This window comes from Mesoplodon bidens (genome assembly GCF_964165515.1).
Source record: "Mesoplodon bidens genome assembly, chromosome: 6".
Lineage (NCBI taxonomy): Eukaryota > Metazoa > Chordata > Mammalia > Artiodactyla > Ziphiidae > Mesoplodon > Mesoplodon bidens.
The window spans coordinates 21,210,194-21,221,823 of record NC_138162.1 but is presented as its reverse complement, the minus strand read 5'-3'; the positions used below and the strand labels follow the sequence as shown (position 1 = coordinate 21,221,823).

Sequence of the window (11,630 nt, the reverse complement as noted above, 5' to 3'; positions counted from 1 at the left end):
TCCTGAGGCAGAGCGTGGCTGCCTTGTAATGTGAAGAGCAAAGCAACTACAGTGGATGGAACTGAGCTAAGGAAACAAGTGGCAGCTAGATGAATCAAAGAAGGAAGTGGGGAGTCAGTGTGTAGATTTGTAGGGCCATGTAGAACCACTACAAGAATTTAGGCTTTACTCTGAGATGAGAAACCACTGGAGAGGTTTTTTTGTTTTGTTTTAAATGGTAGCTTTTCCGAGATATAATTCACATATAATGTGATTCACCGGCTTAAAGTGTAAATTCAATAATTTCTAGTATATTCACAGAATTGGGCAACCATCACAATTTAGAACATTTTCATCACTGCTCCCCATCCCCACCCCGCCACAAAACCCCTGTACCCGGGGCTTCCCTGGTGGCGCAGTGGTTGAGAGTCCGCCTGCCGATGCAGGGGACATGGGTTCGTGCCCCGGTCCGGGAAGATCCCACATGCCGCCGAGCGGCTGGGCCCATGAGCCATGGCCGCTGGGCCTGCGCATCCGGAGCCTGTGCTCCGCAACGGGAGAGGCCACAGCAGTGAGAGGCCAGCAAAAAAACAAAACAAAACAAAACAAAACCAAAAAAACCCTGTACCCATTAGTAGTCACTCCTCTCTCCCCTCAACCCTAGACAACCACTAATTTACTTTCTGTATCTGTAGATTTACATATTCATGTAAATGGAACAATACATGCTATTTTGTGATTGGCTTCTTTCACTTAGCATGGTTTTTTTTAATATTTATTTATTTGGCTGTACCAGGTCTTAGTTGTGGCACCCGGGCTCTTTGTTGCCGCGTACGGGATCTTCATTGCAGCATGCAGGATCTCTAGTTGTGGCATGTGGGATCTAGTTCCCTGACCAGGAATCGAACCTGGGCCCCCTGCATCAGGAGCGTGGAATCTTAGCCACTGAACCACTATGGAAGTCCTCTAGTGAGCATGTTTTTAAGTTTCATTCATGTAGTTGCATGTAACCACTTGTAGTAGGTCATCCTTTTTATTGGCCAAACAATATTCTATTGTATAGATATAGCATATTTTGTTCATCCATTTATCAGTGAAGGCCATTTGGGTTGTTTCCACCTTTTGGCTATTATGATAATGCTACTATGAACCTTCATGTGCAAGTTTTTGCGTGGCCACGTTTTTCTCTTGGGTATATACCTACAAGTGGAATTGCTGGGTCATATGGTAGCTCTACGTTTAACCTTTGGAAGAATTGCCAGACTTCTTTTCAAAAGCTGCTGCACCATTTTTCAATTCCAACAGCAGTTTATGAGGGTTCACATTTCTTCACACCCACATCAATACTTGTTATTTATCTTTTTTATTATAGCCATCCTCCTGTGTTTGAAGTGGTATCTCCAGCATTTCCCTGATGGCTAATAATGTTGAGCATCTTCTCATGTGTTAATTGTTCATTCATATATTTTCTTTGGGACTTCCCTGGTGGCAAAGTGGTTAAGAATCCGCCGGCCAAGGCAGGGGACACGGGTTCGAGCCCTGGTCCGGGAAGATCCCACATGCTGCAGAGCAACTAAGCCCGTATGCCACAACTACTGAGCCCGCATGCTGCAGCTACTGAAGCCTGCGTGCCTAGAGCCCGTGCTCCGCAACAAGAAAGCCACTGCAAAGAGAAGCCTGCACACTGCAACGAAGAGTGGCCCCCGCTCACCGCAACTAGAGAAAGCCCGCACACAGCAACAAAGACCAACGCAGCCAAAATTTTTTTAAAGCCTTCTTTTTTTTTTTACAACTTTATTGGAGTATAATTGCTTCACAATTGTGTATTAGTTTCTGCTTTATAACAAAGTGAATCAGTTATACATATACATCTGTTCCCATAGCCCTTCCCTCTTCCCTTCCCTCCCTCCCACCCTCCCTATCCCTCCCCTCAGGCGGTCACAAAGCACCGAGCTGATCTCCCTGTGCTATGCGGCTGCTTCCCACTAGCTATCTACCTTACGTTTGGTACTGTATATATGTCCATGCCTCTCTCTCGCTTTGTCACAGCTTACCCTTCCCCCTCCCCATATCCTCAAGTCCATTCTCAAGTAGGTCTGTGTCTTTATTCCTGTTTTACCCCTAGGTTCTTCATGACATTTTTTCTTAAATTCCATATATATGTGTTAGCATACAGTATATGTCTTTCTCTTTCTGACTTACTTCACTCTGTATGACAGACTTTAGGTCTATCCACCTCATTACAAATAGCTCAGTTTCGTTTCTTTTTATGGCTGAGTAATATTCCATTGTATATATGTGCCACATCTTCTTTATCCATTCATCCGATGATGGACACTTAGGTTGTTTCCATCTCTGGGCTATTGTAAATAGAGCTGCAATGAACATTTTGGTACATGACTCTTTTTGAATTATGGTTTTCCCAGGGTATACTCAGTAGTGGGATTGCTGGGTCATATGGTAGTTCTATTTGTAGTTTTTTAAGAAACCTCCATATTGTTCTCCAAAGTGGCTGTACCAATTCACATTCCCACCAGCAGTGCAAGAGTGTTCCCTTTTCTCCACACCCTCTCCAGCATTTATTGTTTCTAGATTTTTTGATGATGGCTATTCTGACTGGTGTGAGGTGATACCGCATTGTGGTTTTTGATTTGCATTTCTCTAATTATTAGTGATGTTGAGCATCCTTTCATGTGTTTGTTGGCAATCTGTATATCTTCTTTTGAGAACTGTCTATTTAGGTCCTCACCCATTTTTGGATTGGGTTGTTTGTTTTTCTGATACTGAGGTGCATGAGCTGCTTGTTAGTTTTGGAGGTTAATCCTTTTTCAGCTGCTTCATTTGCAAATATTTTCCCCCATTCTGAGGGTTGTCTTTTGGTCTTGTTTATGGTTTCCTTTGCTGTGCAAAAGCTTTTAAGTTTCATTAGGTCCCATTTGTTTATTTTTGTTTTTATTTCCATTTCTCTAGGAGGTGGGTCAAAAAGGATCTTGCTGTGATTTATGTCATAGAGTGTTCTGCCCATGTTTTCCTCTAAGAGTTTGATAGTTTCTGGCCTTACATTTAGGTCTTTAATCCATTTTGAGCTTACTTTTGTGAATGGTGTTAGGGAGTGATCTAATCTCATACTTTTACATGTACCTGTCCAGTTTTCCCAGCACCACTTATTGAAGAGTCTGTCCTTTCTCCACTGTACATTCCTGCCTCCTTTATCAAAGATAAGGTGACCATATGTGCGTGGGTTTATATCTGGGCTTTCTATCCTGTTCCATTGATCTATATATAAAAAAAAAGCCTTCTTTGGAGAAGTGTCTATTCAGATGCTTTGCTCATTAAAAAAATTTTTTTTAATTGAAATATAGTTGATTTACAATTTTGTGCCTCTTTGCCCATTTTTGAATTGGATTGTCTTATTACTGAGTTGTAAGATTCATCCTTGGAAAGGTGAATAATAAAATCTATCAGTTGGAGTCAACTTGGCAAAAAGGGGGAAATAAATATTATCCCTATTTTACAGATGAGGTAATGCCCAATAGTGACAGTGAGTGGCAGGGCTAGGATTCAAGCTAAGTTTGGTTCCAGAGGCTTAGATCTTAGTCTTAACCAAGAATGGACAGTGGCTCCCTGAACTCTTCTAGTTTAGTGCCTTGTCCCCAGTTCTAAATTACTATACTCTCCCATCAAACTCCCGTCTCTGGCCAGCCTGGCGTTCCTTGCCGAACTTCCTCGGGGGAGCCAGCAGATGGCGATCGGGACCCCCGAGGGTCGCTCTAGCCGGCGCACGCACCTCTGTGGTGCCAGGCCGCAGGCGCCGACGCTGCACTTCCGGGCGCCATTCAAGGTGAGCCGGGGTCTCCCCAAATCCCCTTGCGCTCGCTTTTGCCTGAATTTAGGGACCTTTCCACCCCACTCAGAGCTCGCAGTCTAGCGGTCCCCGTACCCAGGTCAGGGTGCCCAGCCGGAGGCCGGGTAGCCACCTGAGGTGACAGAGCCATCCGGACGTCTGGGTCCCAGCGAGGCCCAACTGCCTCAAGACCTCGCACCTCTGCCCTGCTGCGCCGGGGAGGTCGCGCTTCTGGTCTCCTGGCGATCCTGGCTGTCCGGAAGCGGAGTAGGACTCCTTCCCTTCGTCCCCTGGGTCCCCGCCAGGCGGCGCCATCAGCCTGGCCGGGATTGCCCTGCGGCTGCGAGCCCTGGCCACTGCAGGGGTGTTGAAATTGGCGAGGAGAGCGGAGAAACGGGCTGTCACAAAGCCGTGTACCACTTGGAATAAGTTTCTCTCGTGGGCTGTGTTTTCCATCATTAGGATCTCCTGGCGTACAAATTCCTATGCTCCACCCCCGAAGATCCTGATTCAGGGGATCTGGGGTGGCGCCTGGAAATCACCATTTTAATACAGCTGCTCCAGGTTGATGCCCATAGTCTGCGCACCTCGCCTTCAGAAACTCTGGTATAACTGGTGGAGAGGAACATTGCATTGGGTTGGTTATGGGACTGTTTATCTTCTGGAAGGCTTCCAAGAGGAGGTGATTCTAGCTGGGCTTTGTATTGAGAGACTAGACTATCTGCTGGTTCTTTGCCTCACAGTTATGAATTCCCTCCCCCGCCACCACCAGGATGCGGAAGATCTCAGTGCTGCTCTTCCTGGCCTGGGTGGGCTTCCTCTTCTACGCCGGCATTGCTCTCTTCACCAGTGGCTTCCTGCTCACCCGTTTGGAGCTCACCAACCATAGCAGCTGCCAAGAGCCCCCAGGCCCTGGGTCCCTGCCATGGGGGAGCCGAGGGGAGCCCGGGGCCTGCTGGATGGCTTCCCGATTCTCCCGGCTTGTGCTGGTGCTGATAGACGCTCTGCGATTTGACTTTGCCCAGCCCCAGCTCTCACATGTTTCTGGGGAGCCTCCCGTCTCCCTACCTTTCCTGGGCAAACTGGGCTTCTTGCAGAGGATCCTGGAAATTCAGCCCCACCATGCCAGGCTTTACCGGTCCAAGGTTGACCCCCCGACCACCACCATGCAGCGCCTCAAGGCCCTCACCACCGGCTCACTACCTACCTTTATTGACGCTGGCAGTAATTTTGCCAGCTACGCCATAGCGGAAGACAATCTCGTGAAGCAGCTTACCAGTACAGGTTAGTCGGGCCTCTTTGGCGGCCAGGAGTACCTTGGCAAATTTCTTTAGACGTCAGAGAGCCAGAACTTTGGGTGCCCAACTGCGTGCTTGTCTAGGAGTACAGGAAGGAGAAAGAGACCCTGGCTCTGTGTGTAGGGAGCTCAGGTCCAGGCTCTGTCCTGGCGTTTCTAATCTGCGTGGGGTATTGGTTTTACTTTGGGCGAGCTCTCAGTAAAGGGGCAGGGGAGAGACAAAAAGAAGATGTGGGTCTGGTATTTTCAAAAGCGTGGAGAAGAGAGCAGAGGGTCCAGGCCCTGTCCACTCACTGACTGGGAAAAAGCAATATGTACCCAGGAAAAATAGAGCAGCAGAGGTAACCAGGGGCTGGGGACTAGCAGAGCTTTTTATAGGAATAAGTAGTAAGAGGTCTGGGTGGAGTACGGTGACCAGGGAAAGCTTCCTGGCAGAACAGTTTAGGCCTTAAAGGATAAAGAGTTGTTGGATGGAACTGCTGTGCCTTAGAGTGCATGGTTGGGATTTCTGATAGATCTTTAAAAGGCCTCTCCTCTTCCCCCTCTCCTGACTCCTGCTCAGGCTGTGACCCACTCATGTCCCTGCAGGAAGGCGTGTGGTCTTCATGGGAGATGAAACCTGGAACGATCTTTTTCCTGGAGCTTTCTCCCAAGCTTTCTTTTTCCCGTCCTTCGATGTTAGAGACCTACACACAGTGGACAATGGTATCCTGGAACACCTCTACCCAACCAGTGAGCACGGGGCCAGAGGCAGGCCTGACTAAGACTGGGAGCTGGGGAGGGCTACGTCAGTCCACAAGTTCTGAACCTCCCATGGATGCAGTGGCCTGGGCTTCTGCCCCTGGACATAGGAGCATCAGAGCCTGGCTGGGGTTGAGGAGTGGGCCTCAGTCCCTTGTGCTCAGGTTCTCTCCTTCACAGTGGACAGTGGTGAATGGGATGTGCTGATTACTCACTTCCTGGGTGTGGATCACTGTGGCCACAAGCATGGCCCTCATCATCCTGAAATGGCCAAGAAACTTAGCCAAATGGACCAAGTGATCCAGTGAGTGTGGGATATTGGCTGGGGGAGTGCGTTTGTGTCTGAGAATCTCATAATATATGGTCCCAAGAGAAAAAAATCTTTATTTGGAACTCCTACTTGGCTGAATTCTGTCTTCTCTAGGTCTTTTTCTGAAGCTAGGGGCCTCATCTGTTTTGAGTAACTTAGCATGTGATTTTGGGCAGTAGGGTTATGACTGAAGAGTTGTTTTTTTGCCAGAGGTCTAGGCCTTACTAGTGGAAGTTATGGTTGGGGGTAAATGGGCCCCTGAGAAAAAGATTTTTTTTAATTAAGTAATTTATTTATTTATTTTTGGCTGCGTTGGGTCTTTGTTGCTGCGCGCGGGCTTTCTCTAGTTGCGGCAAGCAGGGGCTACTCTTCATTGCGGTGCACGGACTTCTCATTGCAGTGGCTTCTCTTGTTGCGGAGCATGGGTTCTAGGCACGTGGGCTTCAGTAGTTGTGGCTTGCAGGCTCTAGAGCGCACGCTCAGTAGTTGTGGTGCACAGGCTTAGTTGCTCTGCGGCATATGGGATCTTCCCGGACCAGGGCTCGAACCTGTGTCCCCTGCATTGGCAGGTGGATTCTTAACCACTGCGTCACCAGGGAAGTCCCTGAGAACAATCTTTATCCCTACCTCCTGACACATTTCTTGGCCCCCAGGGGACTCGTGGAGCGTCTGGAGAATGACACACTGCTGGTAGTGACTGGGGACCATGGGATGACCACGAGTGGGAACCATGGAGGGGACAGTGAGCTGGAGACCTCAGCTGCACTTTTTCTGTATAGTCCCACAGCCCTCTTCCCCAGTGCCCCACCAGAGGTGAGGCCTGAGGTGTGCTTTGTGTGGTTTCCCGCTATTCAATCCACATCATAATCGTAGCATCCTTGTGGATCCCTCCATTTTAAACCCCCAAATTCATAACCCTGGGCATCCCCCATTCTTATTTCCTACCTAGGCCCCTATGTCTTCCATCCTAAACACTGACCTCAGCTCTTTGTTGAACCCGTTGACCCCTGTCCTTGTTCTCTAGGAGCCAGAGGTAATTCCTCAAATCAGCATTGTGCCTACGCTGGCCCTGCTGTTGGGCCTGCCCATCCCATTTGGGAACATCGGGGAGGTGATAGCTGAGGTGTTCTCAGAGGTTGAAGACGCCCAGCCTCACTCTTCTACTCTGGCCCAAGCCTCAGCTCTCCATCTCAATGCCCAGCAGGTAGGTAATGGGCTGGGCTTCCAGGTGACAGAGTTAGGTTGAGCGTGGGAGAAGCATAATGACCCACTCTGCTGTGCTTTGTTCAGTCTTAATATCACATTCCATAGCCAAGTACGCCCTCTCTCCCTGTCCTGGACGGAGTTTGGGTCCCTGATTTCTAGGTACCCCATATGGTAATACTTGTCCTTGTCTGTGTCCCACTTCACACGTCTCTGAGCTTTTCCCCTTGGTCTCTGATCTTTTCTGCCAGGTGTCCCGATTTCTTCACACCTACTCAACTGCTGCTCAGGACCTCCAAGTTAAGGAGCTTCATCGACTGCAGCACCTCTTCTCCAAAGCTTCTGCTGACTACCAGCGGCTTCTGCAGAGCCCCCAGGGGGCTGAGGCAGCGCTACAGACTGTGATTACTGAGCTGCAGCAGTTCCTGCGGGGAGTTCGGGCCATGTGCATTGAGTCTTGGGCTCGTTTTTCTCTGGTCCGCATGGCAGGGGGTGCTGCTCTCTTGGCTGCTACCTGCTTTCTTTGCCTACTGGTATCCCAGGGGGCAACATCTCCAGGCTTCTATTTCCGCCCTCTCCTAATACCCATGGCCTGGGGTTTGACTGGGGCCGTTGTGTGTGCTGGACTCCTGGCAACTACTGGGCTGAAGCTGGATTCAGTGGTTCTAGGGGCCATGGCTGCAGTGGGCTCACTTCTGCCTTTTCTGTGGAAAGCCTGGGCTGGCTGGGGAGCTAAGAGGCCCCTGGCAGCCCTGCTTCCCATGCCTGGGCCTGTCCTGTTACTCCTGCTCATTCGCTTTGCTGGTTTTTTCTCTGATAGCTTTGTTATAGCCGAGGCCAGGGCCGCCCCCTTCCTTTTGATCTCACTCATCTTGCTCCTGGTTGCCCAGCTTCACTGGGAGGGCAAGCTGCTGCCACCTAAGCTACTCACACTACCTCGCCTTGGCTTTCTGACCCCGGCAGGCCCCCCACGTCACAATGGCACGCATGCCCTGGGGCTTGGAGTTGGGTTGCTTTTATGTATAAGGCTAGCTGGGCTTTTTCATCGCTGCCCTGAAGAGACGCCTGCTTGCAGCTCCTCTCCCTGGCTGAGTCCCCTGGCATCCATGGTGGGTGGTCGAGCCAAGAATGTGTGGTATGGAGCTTGTGTGGGGGCGCTGGCGGCCCTGTTAGCTGCCGTGCGCCTGTGGCTTCGCCGCTATGGTAATCTCAAGAGCCCTGAGCCCCCTGTGCTCTTTGTGCGCTGGGGGCTGCCGCTGATGGGACTAGGCACTGCCGCCTACTGGGCCTTGGCATCAGGGGCGGATGAAGCACCCCCACGTCTCCGGGCCCTGGTCGCTGGGGCATCAGTTATGTTACCTAGGGCTGTGGCCGGGTTGGCTGCTTCAGGGCTCATGCTGCTGCTCTGGAGGCCTGTGACGGTGCTGGTGAAAGCTGCAGCGGGTGCTCCACGGACCAGGACTGTCCTCACTCCCTTCTCAGGCCCCCCAACTTCTCAGGCTGACCTGGATTATGTGGTTCCTCAAATCTACCGACACATGCAGGAGGAGTTCCGGGGCCGGCTAGAGAGGACCAAATCTCAGGGCCCCCTGACGGTGGCCGCCTATCAGTTGGGGAGTGTCTACTCAGCTGCTATGGTCACGGCCCTCACCCTCTTGGCTTTTCCACTTCTGCTATTGCATGCAGAGCGCATTAGCCTTGTGTTCCTGCTTCTGTTTCTGCAGAGCTTCCTTCTCCTGCATCTGCTTGCTGCTGGGATACCCATCACCACCCCTGGTAAATACAGATCTCAGCCCTGATTCATCCAAGGACAGTAGTGATGTGAATTCAGCCCCTCTTATTTTCAGGGAGGTGTCGCTCCTCAGGTTCTTCACCTTGATACAGGGTCTCACGCCCCAACAGTTGAGAGGGTCTTCCTGATGTCCTGTCTCTTTTATCTGCTGTAGCCAAGCTAACTGATCCCTCCCATTGGCTTTCAGGGCCAGCAGGGTTCATGGAGGAGGGAGACAAACAGTACTCCAAGACTCAATTCTTATGGAAATGCTGCATCCTCGTGAGCGCATTTCCTAATTCTCCAGTGATGAGGGTGGTGAATTATGCGTATATTCACCACTCACAGTGAGCTGTGTGTATATGAGAGAAAGAGGTTGACCACAGGTTAGAGCAGTGGGGCTTTGTGCCACAGAGGGAATTAGAATAACAGAGTGTTGACTGTTAGAAGCTTGGAGTGATGGGCACGCTCGTGTGTAAGAGACAGCACTGAGGTAGTAGGTGTGTATGATCTTGGGGCAGTGGGCTGTGGGTTAGGGAGTGGGATGTGACTGTAAAGAGGCATATCTCTTCCCCCAGGTCCTTTTACTGTGCCTTGGCAGGCAGTCTCTGCTTGGGCCTTCATGGCAACACAGACCTTCTATTCCACGGGTCACCAGCCCGTCTTTCCAGCTATCCATTGGCATGCTGCCTTCGTGGGAGTCCCAGAGGGCCATGACTTTACCTGGCTGTCTGCTTTGCTGGTGGGAACCAACACCTTTGCCTCCCATATCCTCTTTGCAGGTACCTCCTCATTCCTCCCTTGCTTCCATTGTTTACTCTGGCTTCGTGGAAGGAAAGGAAACCCCAGGATTTGAGTGGGGAAATGTGATTTTGTTAGATCTTTGGCACCCCTTGGCCTTTGCTAATTGGAGGCTGAGCCAACTAGGGTAGTTGGGGGCCAGGGTGGCCTGGTCCCTGGGTCCTCCATTGATTCTAGCGCTGCCTTCCTCTGAGGCAGTAGGTTGCCCATTGCTCCTGCTCTGGCCCTTTCTCTGTGAGAGTCAAGGGCCCCGGAAGAGGCGGCAGCCCCCAGGGAATGAAGCTGAGGCCAGAGTCAGGCCTGAGGAGGAGGAGGAGCCACTGATGGAGATGCGGCTCCGGGATGCGCCTCACCACTTCAATGCAGCGCTGCTGCAGCTGGGCCTCAAGTACCTCTTTGTCCTTGGTATTCAGGTAGGTGCAGGGGAGAGATCATGGAGTTAGTGATCTTTTCTCATGCATGTACATCACATTCTTTCACACTTTGCCAAAACCCTAGGAGAGAGCCTTGACTGAGGTATAGATAAGTGAAGTGATTGCCCAAAGGCCAGTGGCCTCAAATGGCAGTATTAAGACTTGAACCTGGGTCTCCTTCATCCTAGTCTCGGATTGTTTCCTCTCTACAAGTTAGATCTGGACCTGATGGTTGCATCTAGGGATTACTCCATTAGTGGACAGACTGGAAGAGCTGAGGTGATGGCCAGGATTCTTTCCCAATCTGTGATCATTGATCTTCCTTTCCTTCAGAGGCAGAAGGTGTGACTCTGACATTCCCTCCACCCTGGGAGGCAGAGCCTGAGTGTCAGCGGCACAGGTGAATAGTGCTTGCCCAAGGTCACACTGCAAGTCGTGGCTGGGCCAGGAAAAGAATTAGGTCTCCTAACTCCTAGCCCAGGGTTTTTTTCCACTGACAGTCACACTACTTTCCTTCCCCTTCCATTCTTCACAGGGACCTGCAGCAATTCTCTGTTTGACCTGCTTCCTCCTCCCCTTCCTAAATAACTTGACCCCTCCTCTCTTCCCTTAGATTTTGGCCTGTGCCTTGGCAGCCTCCATCCTCCGCAGGCATCTCATGGTCTGGAAGGTGTTTGCCCCCAAGTGAGTGGATTTGCTTGAGAAGTATTGGTGTGGGGGAGGGTGAAGCTTGGAGCAAACAGTGAACATCCAGAGTGGACAAGGTTTTGCCTCAGCAGGGAAAAGGCTCTAGACCTCCTGTCTGTGTCCTTTGAGATTCTCGACCTTTCTTTGCAGGTTCATTTTTGAGGCCATGGGCTTCATTGTGAGCAGCGTGGGACTTTGCCTGGGCATAGCTTTGGTCATGCGAGTGGATGGTGCTGTGAGCTCCTGGTTCAGGCAGTTAGTTCTGGCCCAGCAGAAAGCTGGAGAACAATCTAGCCTGGTCTATACGGGTGCTGGATCATCTGCAAGAGAGGCTCAGTCACACCTCTTACCACCATGCAGCCAGGATCTATTGGCATCTGGGACTTCATTATTTTATAATTCAAAATCATAGTGGAGCCTAATCCGTAACTCCTGCTTTGGATACATCTGAGGGACTGAGGGGCTGCCTCCGAAGTGGAATAAAATAATGATGTAAATATGTGTGTCTGAGGTGTGGGGGAGCCCCCATTGTCCTGTAGGGGATAGGAGGGTCAGTCTCCCCTCATTCAGGCACAGATGGGATC

The 11,630-nt window shown here is 50.6% G+C and overlaps 1 protein-coding gene across 6 annotated transcripts; it reads left to right on the top strand.

The window, feature by feature from the left end:
* Positions 1-3,776: 3,776 nt before the first annotated feature.
* Positions 3,777-11,543, top strand: PIGO (phosphatidylinositol glycan anchor biosynthesis class O). 6 transcript variants are annotated; one of them, XM_081237788.1, is made up of 11 exons: positions 3,777-3,820; positions 4,567-5,107; positions 5,683-5,852; positions 6,026-6,165; positions 6,825-6,984; positions 7,196-7,375; positions 7,626-9,150; positions 9,724-9,927; positions 10,145-10,359; positions 10,973-11,043; positions 11,197-11,543. In XM_081237788.1, exons 2-11 carry the CDS (start codon positions 4,597-4,599, stop codon positions 11,456-11,458), a joined length of 3,438 nt encoding a protein of 1,145 aa, XP_081093914.1. In that variant the 5' UTR covers positions 3,777-3,820; positions 4,567-4,596; the 3' UTR covers positions 11,459-11,543. The 6 variants fall into 6 exon arrangements, 5 of the variants coding, with proteins under 5 accessions (XP_081093914.1, XP_081093918.1, XP_081093915.1 ...); XM_081237792.1 differs by having other exon boundaries at positions 3,780-3,820; positions 4,596-5,107; positions 5,709-5,852; positions 6,042-6,165; XM_081237789.1 differs by having other exon boundaries at positions 3,784-3,820; positions 4,596-5,107.
* Positions 11,544-11,630: the final 87 nt, after the last annotated feature.

Bases quoted from the DNA above. Each gene is read 5' to 3' on its own strand.
- PIGO (XM_081237788.1), top strand. From the start codon at position 4,597: ATGCGGAAGATCTCAGTGCTGCTCTTCCTGGCCTGGGTGGGCTTCCTC. The intron at 7,376-7,625 runs GTAGGTAATGGG...CTTTTCTGCCAG, and splicing joins TCCATCTCAATGCCCAGCAG to GTGTCCCGATTTCTTCACAC. The intron at 10,360-10,972 runs GTAGGTGCAGGG...CTCTTCCCTTAG, and splicing joins TCTTTGTCCTTGGTATTCAG to ATTTTGGCCTGTGCCTTGGC.